Raw genomic sequence first — 12,388 nt, 5'->3', positions numbered from 1 at the left:
CCTTGAGTCAAAAGAGCTGCTGCGCCTCTGTCTTAAGAAGCTCAAAGGACTCAACAAAGTGCGTCTTGTCGATGCAGGGTTTGCGTGGACTGAACCTCATTCAAAGAGGATAAAGGTAAGGAAGAAATACATTTTACAAATAATGCTATTGTTTAAGTGACTATAAATCCTTGGTACTAATGGCTTTTGTTATGCTTTTATTATTTTAGGGATAATTATTGGTATCCATGTATCTAATATATTTACCTTTTGAACATTTGATCTCAATTGAATGAAAGTACAGATTGTGACAGTAACTATAAAAGAAAAGTCTATAGGATGTTAAATATATAGAAATGCTCAGTCTCTTTCTCTCTCTCCTCATAAAATGTATAAATCTTATAATGATACAGGCGTGATTTCTCATGTAAGTGAAATTATTATTTTATTTTTTTACCAGGTCAAATTGAGTGTGCAGAAGGAAATTCAAGAAGGAGCTGTTCTGCAGCAAGATTTCATTGTAGAATTCTTGGTAACAGGCCAGATGTGTGATGACTGTCACAGAGTCGAAGCTAAGGATTACTGGCAAGCAGTGGTCCAGGTAAGCAACAGTAACAGAACAACAGTAACAGCAATAAAAATAACATTGACTGTAACAGCTGCAGCTATAATAAGATAGAGGAAGCAATAAACTCTTACTTGTTTTAAGCAGCTTCAAAATGGTTGAGTAACAATGCATGGTATTAGAATAATTCCTATCAGATTGATTGTAACTTGAAATACAGATTATGAAAGTATTTGTGTGATTTAAGAGGGACAACTATGTTGTATATTGCAGGTGAGACAAAAAACTGACCACAAAAGAACATTCTACTACCTAGAACAGTTGATTCTGAAGCACAGAGCCCACGAAAAGACCCTTGGCATCAAGCCAGTGCATGGTAAGTTTCTATAATGTATTATGATGGAGTAAAATTATTTATTGTGTTCTGCATCATCAGCTTCAGTATCAACGTTTCAGTAAAGAATATTCAATCCAAATTTATCTTTTTACTTTCCAGAGGGACTAGATTTCTTCTATTCCTTCGAGCCTTATGCTAGAAAGTTGCTAGACTTCTTTTCATCTGTGGTTCCCTGCCGTTGGACGCAGTCAAAGAAGCTTATCTCCCATGACATCCATTCCAATACATACAATTACAAACACACATTCAGGTGAGGACACGAACATCTCATCAGTGAGTGGGAATAAAGAGTCCTTTTGTGGTTTAATCTGTGATTGCAAGATAGCAACTGAAAGTATTTTTGTTACAGCTTACTTTCTTTGACTGCTTTCAGTATTTTGAAGTTTGTGTAAATGTGATCATATTAATTGAAGCATTTCATATGAATGCATCAAGCTAATCTGAATATACTAAGGCAAAATTTCTCTTCCAGTGTTGAGATTGTACCAGTTTGTAAAGACAGTGTGGTGTGCCTGTCTTCCAAAATGGCGCATCAGCTTGGAGGAATCGGACAGATTTGCATAGTACATCGTATTACTAATGTAATATGTCTAATAGACCCAAATACTGCCCAGAGTAAGGAAACTATGTTACATTTATCTCTTTTTCACTTGTATGTATGTAGATATTTTTGTATTATGAACATTATAATTAAAACACTGTTTATGGGGAAAAGGAGATATTGAAAATTGCTAATCTTTTTTGTAGTGGCTGAACTGAATAGCAGCACATACTGGAAAGCTCCATTCAAGGCTCTCTGCACATCCAAGAAACTGATCGAATTCATTGTGATGGACATTTCTGAGGCTGAGGTGAAGCGATTCAAGGGCCAAGGACACATATCTACAAAGGCAAGTAGCACGAGTACTTCTTATTTTGCTGTTGGTAAGTCTTGATCTTGTTGTATAAGTTAGATTTTGCAATGGAAATAGTATAAAGATCTTTTTTTCTCCCTCCATAGCATCAGGTAGCCGAAGTCTGGGTGCAGCGGGAGAGCGAGCTGGGAACTGACAATATGCTCTTCTGTAGAACTCATCTTGGTCACCTCCTCCATCCTGGGGACACAGTCTTAGGGTAAAGTTGCTTTAGCTTTTTGTTTTTATTAATAGTATTGTTAGTTTTATTATTCTAATGTTGTGCTATTAATTATTACTTCTATATTGTTGGTTGGTAATATTTTTAAAGACATTTAATAATTTTGAAAAGCTGTTTTACTTTTTACATTTTCCTTTCGCTTTCATTGATTAGCTACATAAATACACACTGATACACATTTTGCATTTTCAACCAGATTTGACATGTCTACATCTAATGTCAACGATGACAACATAGACAAGATGAATGCAGATCATGTGCCTGATGTTGTGCTGGTCAAGAAGGTATATGCTGACAAGGCCACCCGCAATCGCAGACGCCGTTTCAAGTTGCGACATCTCGGTCTGGATGATGATACAAACAGTCAAAATAAGTGAGTAGTCTGTGCCTTTGCTTGTGCTTCATGGCTTTTGAATTAAAGTGTTTAGAATTTATGTATCTTTACGTATAGTGAATTTATTTTAGAGTATATAGCAAGTTTTATGTATATAATGTTGTCTTTGCTTGTCTTAACTTCTAGATATATTTTTCTTTTCTATTTTATTCATTATTGTCTATTACTACTAATTTTTTTTCTGATTTATTGTTTTTGGTTTCTTAAAACAATCTTGTCTTCCTGTTCTAGGGATTATATTGACTTCCTGGAGGACCTGGAGGAAGATCAGCAGCTGCGACACAACGTCAACATCTACCGTGATGCCAACAAACTCCAGAACACAGACACAGAGAGCGAAGCTGGTGAGGTGCCCAGGATCGGCCTTGAGGAGATGCTGGACGACCTGCAGATTGACATGGAAGCGGCAGGAGGGAATGATGATGATGAGGAGGACGAGATGGATGAGTGAGCAATGACATGGATATAGAAATAAATAGATATCATGGATGAAGGTCATTGGAAGAGTAGATGAATGATTGAAAACAAGAGAAAAGTATGCATGCAAAGAAATACCTCTAAAGAATGAAGAGATGATGATTGAGAGAGTGACATTGACAATGAAAGGAAGGCAGGAAATTGGTTGAAACTGTTGAAACGTCTTGTGAGGAAGGTGATACCCATAGTTTTGAGGACAGGGTAAGGAAGGAGATGACATAACTTGATGAAAGAATTGGACAGCTGGGAAAAGTGATGACAGAAATGGTGGCAATTGGAATGTTGAAAGGATGGAAAAACAAATGAACTTGGTTAGGAGTTTTGGTAATATATCCAGAAAAAAAAAACTATTTTAGTGTGATGTGTAAAAGGTTTTGGTGAATGTTGTGTTGTTTTTGTGCAAAGGAATATCTTGTCTTGTAAGAATGATACAAAAGTACAAGATTGACTGTAGAGTTAAGTAAATGAAAAAAAATCCTATCACAACTAGTGTCCTATAATAAGTTAATATGTTTAATCTTTGTTGTGTAGTGAAATAAGATTATTTATGAAATATCGTTGGGCCAGGTACTGGTCTTCCGAGGTTGCTTTTGTATCATTTTCTCTTACCCTTTACTGCCAATGATAGAAATGTGTATATATAAATTGAAGGTATACATCTTGGTAACTTTAATGGAATATATATATGTATTTAAATATTCTAACCATAAAATTTTGTACATAAACTTAAAGTGTATTGATTTATTCCTATTAATACAAAAAAAACTCTTTATGCAGAAAATAGTGTAAATAAGGTTAAAAAAAAAAAAAAAAAAAAAAAAAAGTCCTTTAAAATTTCAATAGCAGTGAGGTAACCAGGATTGTCTTAAGTGTGTAATTCATAAGTGATTTTTTTTTTTAATTCTGCATTGTAGCAGACTTTGCCAGTTTACCTGGAAAAGTGTGTGTCATTTACTTATTTATTGAATATTTTCAATAAGTAAAGTAGTAGCTTACACAAAATATAGCAATAGGCAAGGCTCAGGGGCACAGCTCCCGGCTAAGGAAAGGCCATAAAGCATTATGACAAAGTATTGTAGCAGAAAGGTAATTCATTTCTTTAACAATTAGGACTAAATATGTTGAAGGCTGTAGTGAGTACTGTAGATTAGTAAGATAGTGAAAATGGTAAAGAGGAAATAACAAATGGAGTACAATGGCTGTTCAGGACTGACACAAAGCCAGCCTTTCATCCTGGCTCTTACACTTTAGTATGTAGACAGAAGGGGATGAAGAGAAGGAAAAAGAAAAGTGGAGAAGAAAGTATTATACATAATTAGTTCAGACAAGGGCTGAGGGCCAAGGTAAGGGTGATTCTTACATTGGGCCACGGTCCCCATCCTAAGCCCCTCCACGACAACAATGGGCATGGGATTGGCAGGGGTCTCTCATACATACAGCGGTGCTTGTGCCTGGGAGGGTCATCTATCCATACCTAACAGCAAGCAGTCAACCTACCAGGCAGATGGCCTTCTCTGGTGATTATGCCTGACCTAGAGCTTGGCATTGAATTATTTATAGAAAATTTTCTGCTGCTTCAACATCTAGGGTCATTAGTAGTGTATTCAAAATGTAGCGATAGGGTGAGGAAGATTTTTTTTGTTGATAAGGCAATGGTTATGGATTCCCAGGATGGTTAATGGTCAAAATGAATGTAACTGACAAAAGTTATACAGCACTATGATAAAGTATTGTGAAAAGATTAAATATAAGTTAATGATTAGGACAAAATATTTTGATAAAAGATTGTAGAGCACTGAAAGTTAGTATGGTAGGGAAAAGGGTAGAGAAGGAAGAGCAAACACAGTATGGACATTCAAGACTGACACAGCCATCCTTTCAGCAAGGGTCTCACACTTTCATATGTAGACAGAAGGGAATGAAGTAGAGAAGGAAAATGAAAGGGGGAGAAGAAAACTCATGCAAATTAAGTTGAGGTCCTAGGTCCTCATTCTGCCTCCTAAGCTCCCCCATAACAACGGGCAAAAAATTTGGTAGCTCCTTTGATTTGCCCAAAGAAGCAAGCATTAAACATGTGCTTGTGTTGATGGGGCCTAAGCTCGACCTATCTTCAGAGGAATTTGGTAAAACTCAAATTAGAAGTAAGCTTTATAACACTGATGGGTTATGGTCAACTATCAAAATTCTCAGTTGATTAAAACCAGTGTCAAAAGCCTATCATGATTTTTTAAAAATCCAAATATCAGTGTATCAATCACAAGGGGTTAGGTTTAAAATGCCTTGCGTGTTATAACCACCATGAAAAGTTTACTTGTAAAGGTATATTGGTCTGAAATGCATCTAGCTACCAACCTGTTTTATTACATTTTCCAAATATCTAGGACTATTCACACTTCAATGAGTAGAAATTGTAGTACATTATGGTATGTTACCACATTTGGGCAATAATTCTATTACAGTGTAGTTACATGTTACTGTGGCTCATAGGTAGGGTAAGGAATGGCACTTAGTAATTTCTTTGAAGAATTCTTATTTTCTTTATGACAATTTTTCAAGTACTACTGGTATATTTTTTCCAGTATATTTGTTTTCATTGGGTTTTCTTATTCTGCATATTTTTTTTCCTTGTATACTAAAACTATAAATCTCTACTGTAGCAGACAAATAATTCAATACAAGTTTGCCCTATACTACAACTGTATAAAGTTTACCAAAGGTTTATATCAATTCTGGTGTATAACCCTCTGCTATCTCTCTCTCCTCAATTTGTATATGTACATATATTGTACCAATTACAATTAATAGCTATTGCATTGGCAATGTTATTTGTTATTGCCCACATACTAGTTGGATCAGAGATCAAGTTTGTGGTATAAATAGGAAAAATCTAAGGGGAGAGTTATTAGCCAAGCTGATCACTTTAAACTTTCTCTTTCCTCTCTGAGTTAAATGAAAGTCCTTTTGGTACTGGTGGATCACAAATTGTAACAATTTCTTGTGGGCGAGTTGGAATAATCCTTTACTTTGTGAAAACTGTATATCATCTCTTCTTTAATGAATTGTGTAGAAAAGGATACCGATATAAAATATAACTGCTAAATATTTATTTCTCCCAAAACAGATCTTACAATTATTACTTCAGAAACGGTATGCATAAGCAGTACTTGGGAGCTCCACTTTCATCATGATTAGTGGCCATCTTGAAGTTTCAAACAGAACTGGATTATCTGCTTATTTCAACTCTGCAATGAAAGGAAAGCACAAAGTCAGCATATGGAGTTGATGTAAACAAAGTAAATGCATATATTTGTTTCATAAAGTCAGCCGAGTACATTCAACACATTAATCTGTCCGCCCGTACGCATTATCATCACGAAAATATTTTTCACCATTACATTAATTTTCAAAAGTAGGTGTTAAATAGCCAAAAATTTCAGGAGTCAACTTACTAGTCTGTATTCACTGTCTTGCTCTATCAAAGGAAAAGAACCACAGTTCATCCATGTTGAACAATGGAGCATTTTGCATGTGAATACTCGCTTACTTGCATTATTGAAAGCCATGCAGCCATCTAGAAAATAAAAAGGTAGAATTTTAATTAAGGATTCATTAAACAGTTAAAAATATTCACTCCTCTATGCAATCAGAAATGTACAGTCAACAATATTAATCTGTCCGCCCGTACGCATTATCATCACATTATCAATACAATTGTTCAAATACAGGTGTAACAGTCAAGAACTTGAGCAGCTTTAACTTACCCATCCAAAGTCACTGGAGTCTTGCCCTCTACTCCCCAAAGATTTGGGACCATCCACGTCGAAAATAGGGGATCCCACATTGTAAAAACTCCACTTGATAACTTATTTCCTTTCAAGGCCATGGTAATCTTATGAAGTAATTCTAGAAGAAAGAGGGAAAGATATTTTACTCCAATTCATATAAAAATTGGAAAATATTAAACTCACTATGCAATCAGAAATGTACAGTCAACAATATGAATCTGTCCGCCCGTACGCATTATCATCAGACAATTTCTCCCCTTTCCTTAATTAGGATATAGCACAATACAATTACATTGGTTCATTCTAACACAAAAGAACATTATCTCCATGCTTAGTACATGAAGTATCTGAGAAAAATGCTCATACTCACCATTCAGAAAAAGATAGCTGCAACATTTATGGTATCTTCTGTATCCCAGTGTCAGTCTAAGCAGATGTGTTGCCAAGTGTGCATATCAAAACCACCTAAGAAAAACATGTCAAACTCATGAAAACTTTATACGAAAAACACTCATTTTATATCTTTATATCTTCAGTAATACAAAGTCATTATTTCTCAACGTATTAACCCTTTGTATGCAGTTACTATGTAGATTTAATAAAATTATGTCTGTTTCATTTTAGTCACGCTCTGAGGGTTGATACAGTTATTAATGACATCTTTATAACATTAAAATGATAACTGGTGAACAAGTATGCCACCTTTGCAAAAAAAAAAAAAAAAAAAAAAAAAAAAAATCACAATGGACAAGGTATGTATGCTATGTCATCCTAGTACAAAGGGTTAAAGTGTCTACCAGATATAGCTAGTAAAACAAAAGAACTTTACCTTGCATTCTGAAGCAATTCATCAGCAATATCAGACAAAGAAAAAAAAAAAGTACAACATACAATGCCAAGGATTCAGTCAGTTTCAGATTCATTTACTGGTTTACTTACACTGGAAAAAAAAAATGCAAGGATGCATTCCTCCTACTTGTACACTTTTCCTCTTGTTACTCATCCTGTTTGAAAAGAATTATTATACATCTGGGCAAATCATCAAAGTTTGCTGGAGTGTCCAAATGTTTTCTGAAACATTTCTACAAAATTCTAAACAATGGGGATCTTAAGAATGAGAAATCGACTATTAGATAATCTTTCCTTGATGCATTTGAACAATTTCACTCGTTTTTCTATGTAGGAGGACAATGAAACGCTTTTTTTTTTTTCCGCTTTAATTCCCCTAACAGTAGCCATGATGATTCTTGTATTTGGCCTTGTAGAAGAATCTGCAAGAGGAAAATTTCCTTGTAAGAAAAACCACAAGAGAAAAATCCTATTCCATAAAACATGAACTGCAATAATCAGATAGGAACGTTCAACAGCATTTTTATGTCCGCCCGTTCGCATTATCATCACAAAATCAAAAGTAGCACCAAAATGTCCATATACTAACTTATGCGACGAGCACACATGCACCACCAACAGCCTTGATCTTGTTTTCAGCTTTGCGAGAGAAGAACTTGGCCTTGACAATAACAGGCTGCTTGGGGAGGTCACCCTTGCCGAGGACCTTGAAGTATCCCTAGAAAAGAAAAAATAGTTAATAAAATGCTAAAATCAAGAGATTATTTTCTACAGTCAACAAAATCAGATATGTACGCTCAACAGTATTATTCTGTCCGCCCGTACGCATTATCATCATACAGAAACTATCACCTGCTTGAATAGCCTTTTGTAGTGATACTCTCCTTTACTTTTATGCTGTGTATGAGCATTGAGATATTTCAATGACAAATAGCTCATCCAATAACAATGGCTGATGCAGCTAATTTTATCAGTACTTTGTGTCTTGTGTTGATCACTGAATTCGATCACCAAATTCCATTACTGATAAGGTGAACCTATAATGTTCAGACAATTGGTTTAAAAAGAACAAATTACATTTGCAGCCACTACCACTTATGCTGCATACTTACCGATTTAAGAACATTGATGACTGGGGCCTTTTTAGATTCCTTTGCGTATTTCTCCCTAGTCTGCTCAGACACAAGGGACCAGAGTTTGTCCAGGTTGATGATAGGAGCATACTTTGTGTTGGGCTTGGCGTGGAAGTTTCTCATACCAACCTGCAAAGTACAGGAAATTAGTTTTATTGTGGAGGGGTGAGGATAAGAGGGAGAGTAATGATGGTACACAAAATCAAACCAAATCAAATTCAAACTTTCCAAGATCTCACCTTGCCGAAGTAACCAGGATGGTATTTGTCAAAGTTGATTCTGTGGTGATGCATGCCACCAGCGTTACCGCGACCTCCAGGGTGCTTGCGGTGTTTGCCTGTAATGGAAATCCACAAGTTCTAGTATTCATAAATTACACAAATTCCCCCTAACTGCCAATGATAGGCAAGTTCTCTTAACTGGAGCATCAAGGTATATCCTGATACCCACGTCTATCTAAGTTTGTCTATTTTCCCAATGAAATTAAAAAGGTCAATTCTGAATTCAGTAATACTAGATTCTTTTTTATCACTAGAAACCCAAAAGTTCCCCCTCAAATTCAATTTACTCTTTTTAAAGAATTCTGATTACTTACCGATACGGCCATGACCGTGGCTGACATGTCCACGGAGCTTCCTGGTCTTCTTCTTGGTGGTAGCCTGAGGAAAAAGATCACCATCAAGGATCAGATTGTGAAGCAAGTTTTAAAATTTAAAGAGATAACTGGCGTACATTTGCTTAAGGCATGACTACCACATGCGTAATTCATTTTGGAAATAGCTGTACAACAAATTGGGAGGGGGGGGGGGGGGGGTTTGCAATGTGGGTATTTTATTAACTAAATAGTCTGTTTACAGTTCCCACAAGCAATGGCCAGAAAAGGAAACCACCACCTTAGAAAGTATATGAAACACTCAAACAACACAGGTAATCCTACAGTGGCCCCATTTCCCACAAAAATATCCATTGCATATCAGTGCTCAGACACCCAAGTCCAGAATTTCTAAAGTACTTTCTTTAAGTTGACATGAAGTGCTAATAAAAAGGGGGTACAAAGGGGGGCTTGCCTCCTCTGTTTAAGGAATAAAAAAAAGCTAGGAAAGATTAATTTAGGATATTAGGGTTCCCATGATACCCATGTGTTGGGACTGTCTCTGGAGGGTGTTACTCAGTAACAAATACTTTCTCCAAGTGGCTGGATATAATGACATGCAAGATGCATGCATGAACGAAATGTATAAACTAATGTTGGTTGTGATCTCTTGTCTAGTTCAAATACATCTTTGTAAAACATTTACATTGATCAGAATTTTAAAAACTTTGCAACCCACTGGAAGGGAACTTTTAACCAATTCCTTTAAATACATGTGGCTGCGAGGCATATCCACAGTGTAACCTTTTAATGTTACTTTAAATAAATAAATTTTTGCAAAGTTAAGGCATCTCCATTGGGGGGGGGGGGGGGGGGGGACAGGAAAAGATATAGTGCCTTCTATTAAAAGGAAGTGCAACCTAATACTTCTGAGGTATTGTAAAATAAACAGTTTCAAGCATTTGCACAATGGCACCCATCTTTAGCACTATGACAGACCAACAAACCACCACTATAGTGCTACACAATACAACTTCTAAAGCATCTTAGTTAACAGCTGTCAAATCACCACGTCCCTTGTAGATTCCTTTGCCTCTATCACAGATACATAGGTAAATAGGTCTGCAAGATAGCTTATCATGGGAGCACATTTTACAAATCTCAGATATCTCTATGTACGCAATATCAATAATAGCTTCCCGTTCATTTTCTTTCGCACATTTTTTTGCAAATGGTAACATAGTACATATATTCTATGTTTAGTAAAAATCATAAGTCTCAAACATCCAATCACCAGATTGGAAAGTTTGTAATGCAAAGTGGAGATTCGCATTTGCGCGATTACAAAAGGCCTGGCGTGAGATACCAAATGTGGCTCCAATAGTCTTAAGTGCTTTTCATTTAAGCAAAGAGAAGATGCATCACAAATATGACAAATGTGATAATTAGAAACTTATACTCCAGAAAGTTTTCGTTCAAGTTATTACGTGTACCTGCACGATAATACCTTCCAGATGCACAAGACAAAGATACATGCCATCAACCATGCAGTTTGCCAACATCCCAATCTGGTAATACCATTTGACATGTGCTACTTAAAAATACTCAAAACAATTTAAAACAATTTGACGTTAATTTAAATCCATTCACACCATTTTCAGACTAACAAGAAAATATTTCAATAACCAAGAAATACACATCTGCAAAATATCAAATGGACACCTAGTGCGTAAGCGTGACATTGCACATGTTGAGAACAACTTCTACACTATCCATTCATTTTTCACCAAAAACTGTAGCAAAAACAATATTTTCGGCGAATATCAAACATGATAATTTCGCTAAACTACTCTATTCATAGGCCATGGGAAGATTATAGATACGGAAACTAATGGATATAGGTCTATTGTGCATTTTTTCATTCCGAGAACACATGGGAGCACAAAAGAGTTAATATAATTCAAAACGAGTCCTAGAGTAACAATTTCAAGCTTTCCATTCCATTTCAAGCAAGAAATAAGACATGACAAACACACGACATAAAACCACGGAGATAGCGACTGCTTTACAACGGTGTGGTTCGAGATACGATCAGTTGTACGAATTACTTTAAATTTTAACTAAAAAAAACAAAAAAATAAATGGGATTTAACTATATTACGAACATGAACGTTTTACATTGTCAAAACTCTTGAAACCGACATGTGAACTTTGAACAAATACGGGAACCAAAGTCGAAATTTACACTATTAACACATTTACGATTAGCGTTCACTTAAAAATATAATAAATACGGTTATTCTACTTGGTTCTAACCATCTTCCGTAAATTAACTGGGGTGTTTTGCGTCTAAATAAACTTTCGCCAGATATCCATGTTGTCACTCCGCTCTCCTTCCATGCCTTGGCGGAGAAACACAAACCCATTACCGAGTTTTATCACGAAATATCACTTAATCCATAGACACATCGCCCTTAATTTTATATCGATGGCATTCTCCATTGTGCTAAATACACTTTAAGAAATTATTTCACTCGAGTTTAGTCAAGAGAACACATTTAAATCTAGAAATAAGACGATCACTTGCCGCTCCGTACCATGTTTTCGGCTCTGTTTACTGAAGAGAGTGATCCAGCGCCATCTATCGGCAGGTAAACAACGTCAGCGGTTTATAGCAAATGCCTTTTGGGAATCCACGCGAACAAAATTTCAATTTATTATTATAATAAGAGTTTTCAATTCTTAAAGATACTTTAGGTGTGGTTGTATACAATTATTTATCGTTTGTCTATACATGATAAAATGCTTTCGAATAATAACTTTCTGGTTGGGAATAAAAAAAGTGATTTTTCTTCGTGTAATAGGAATTATAAGATCTATTTTGCTTGGATGAAACTACAACTAAAAGAATATATAACTGATATCACAAACAATACATACAGCACCAGTTCTTGGTAGAAGACACGCCATTAACATTTGATTTTCGTATTAATATTATTATTACTTTTTGAATCTACAGCAAATCTTTAGTTTATTAATCAATCATGAACTGACTGTATATTATAAAAAAAGCTCGTTTATTG

The 12,388-nt window shown here is 35.6% G+C and overlaps 2 protein-coding genes across 6 annotated transcripts in view; one reads left to right on the top strand and one right to left on the bottom strand.

Annotated features, from left to right (window-relative positions):
- Positions 1–3,671, top strand: part of Nmd3 (60S ribosomal export protein NMD3) — a 4,327-nt gene extending 656 nt beyond the window's left edge. Inside the window, exons 2-10 of the mRNA XM_027371189.2 lie at positions 1–115; positions 440–580; positions 818–920; positions 1,041–1,191; positions 1,414–1,556; positions 1,689–1,831; positions 1,942–2,054; positions 2,272–2,448; positions 2,701–3,671. The exon at positions 1–115 is cut by the window's left edge and continues 171 nt beyond it. Coding sequence (XP_027226990.2) covers positions 1–115; positions 440–580; positions 818–920; positions 1,041–1,191; positions 1,414–1,556; positions 1,689–1,831; positions 1,942–2,054; positions 2,272–2,448; positions 2,701–2,920 — 1,306 coding nt within the window. The 3' untranslated portion in view covers positions 2,921–3,671. The remainder of the gene's footprint in view (positions 116–439; positions 581–817; positions 921–1,040; positions 1,192–1,413; positions 1,557–1,688; positions 1,832–1,941; positions 2,055–2,271; positions 2,449–2,700) is intronic.
- Positions 3,672–6,035: 2,364 nt separating this feature from the next.
- RpL27A (ribosomal protein L27A) lies at positions 6,036–11,993 on the bottom strand. 5 transcript variants are annotated; one of them, XM_070117908.1, is made up of 10 exons: positions 11,903–11,993; positions 9,309–9,372; positions 8,953–9,050; positions 8,693–8,842; positions 8,170–8,298; positions 7,561–8,002; positions 7,102–7,196; positions 6,708–6,849; positions 6,396–6,517; positions 6,036–6,188 (listed from the first exon to the last, which is right to left on the bottom strand). In XM_070117908.1, the coding sequence occupies exons 1-5, from the start codon at positions 11,903–11,905 to the stop codon at positions 8,170–8,172; spliced, it is 444 nt and encodes a 147-aa protein (XP_069974009.1). In that variant the 5' UTR covers positions 11,906–11,993; the 3' UTR covers positions 6,036–6,188; positions 6,396–6,517; positions 6,708–6,849; positions 7,102–7,196; positions 7,561–8,002. The 5 variants fall into 5 exon arrangements, with proteins under 5 accessions (XP_069974009.1, XP_069974008.1, XP_069974010.1 ...); XM_070117907.1 differs by having other exon boundaries at positions 7,102–8,002; XM_070117909.1 differs by lacking the exon at positions 6,708–6,849.
- Positions 11,994–12,388: the final 395 nt, after the last annotated feature.

The sequence above is a fragment of the Penaeus vannamei genome, chromosome 41 (genome assembly GCF_042767895.1).
Source record: "Penaeus vannamei isolate JL-2024 chromosome 41, ASM4276789v1, whole genome shotgun sequence".
Classification (NCBI taxonomy): domain Eukaryota; kingdom Metazoa; phylum Arthropoda; class Malacostraca; order Decapoda; family Penaeidae; genus Penaeus; species Penaeus vannamei.
This window is presented reverse-complemented; position numbering and strand designations above follow the sequence as displayed.

What these genes read in the sequence shown, in the direction of transcription:
- RpL27A (XM_070117907.1), bottom strand. An exon ending in CCACGGTCATGGCCGTATCG is followed by an intron (nt 9,051 to 9,308) that starts GTAAGTAATCAG and finishes TTTCCATTACAG; the next exon opens with GCAAACACCGCAAGCACCCT. An exon ending in ATCCTGGTTACTTCGGCAAG is followed by an intron (nt 8,843 to 8,952) that starts GTGAGATCTTGG and finishes TGTACTTTGCAG; the next exon opens with GTTGGTATGAGAAACTTCCA.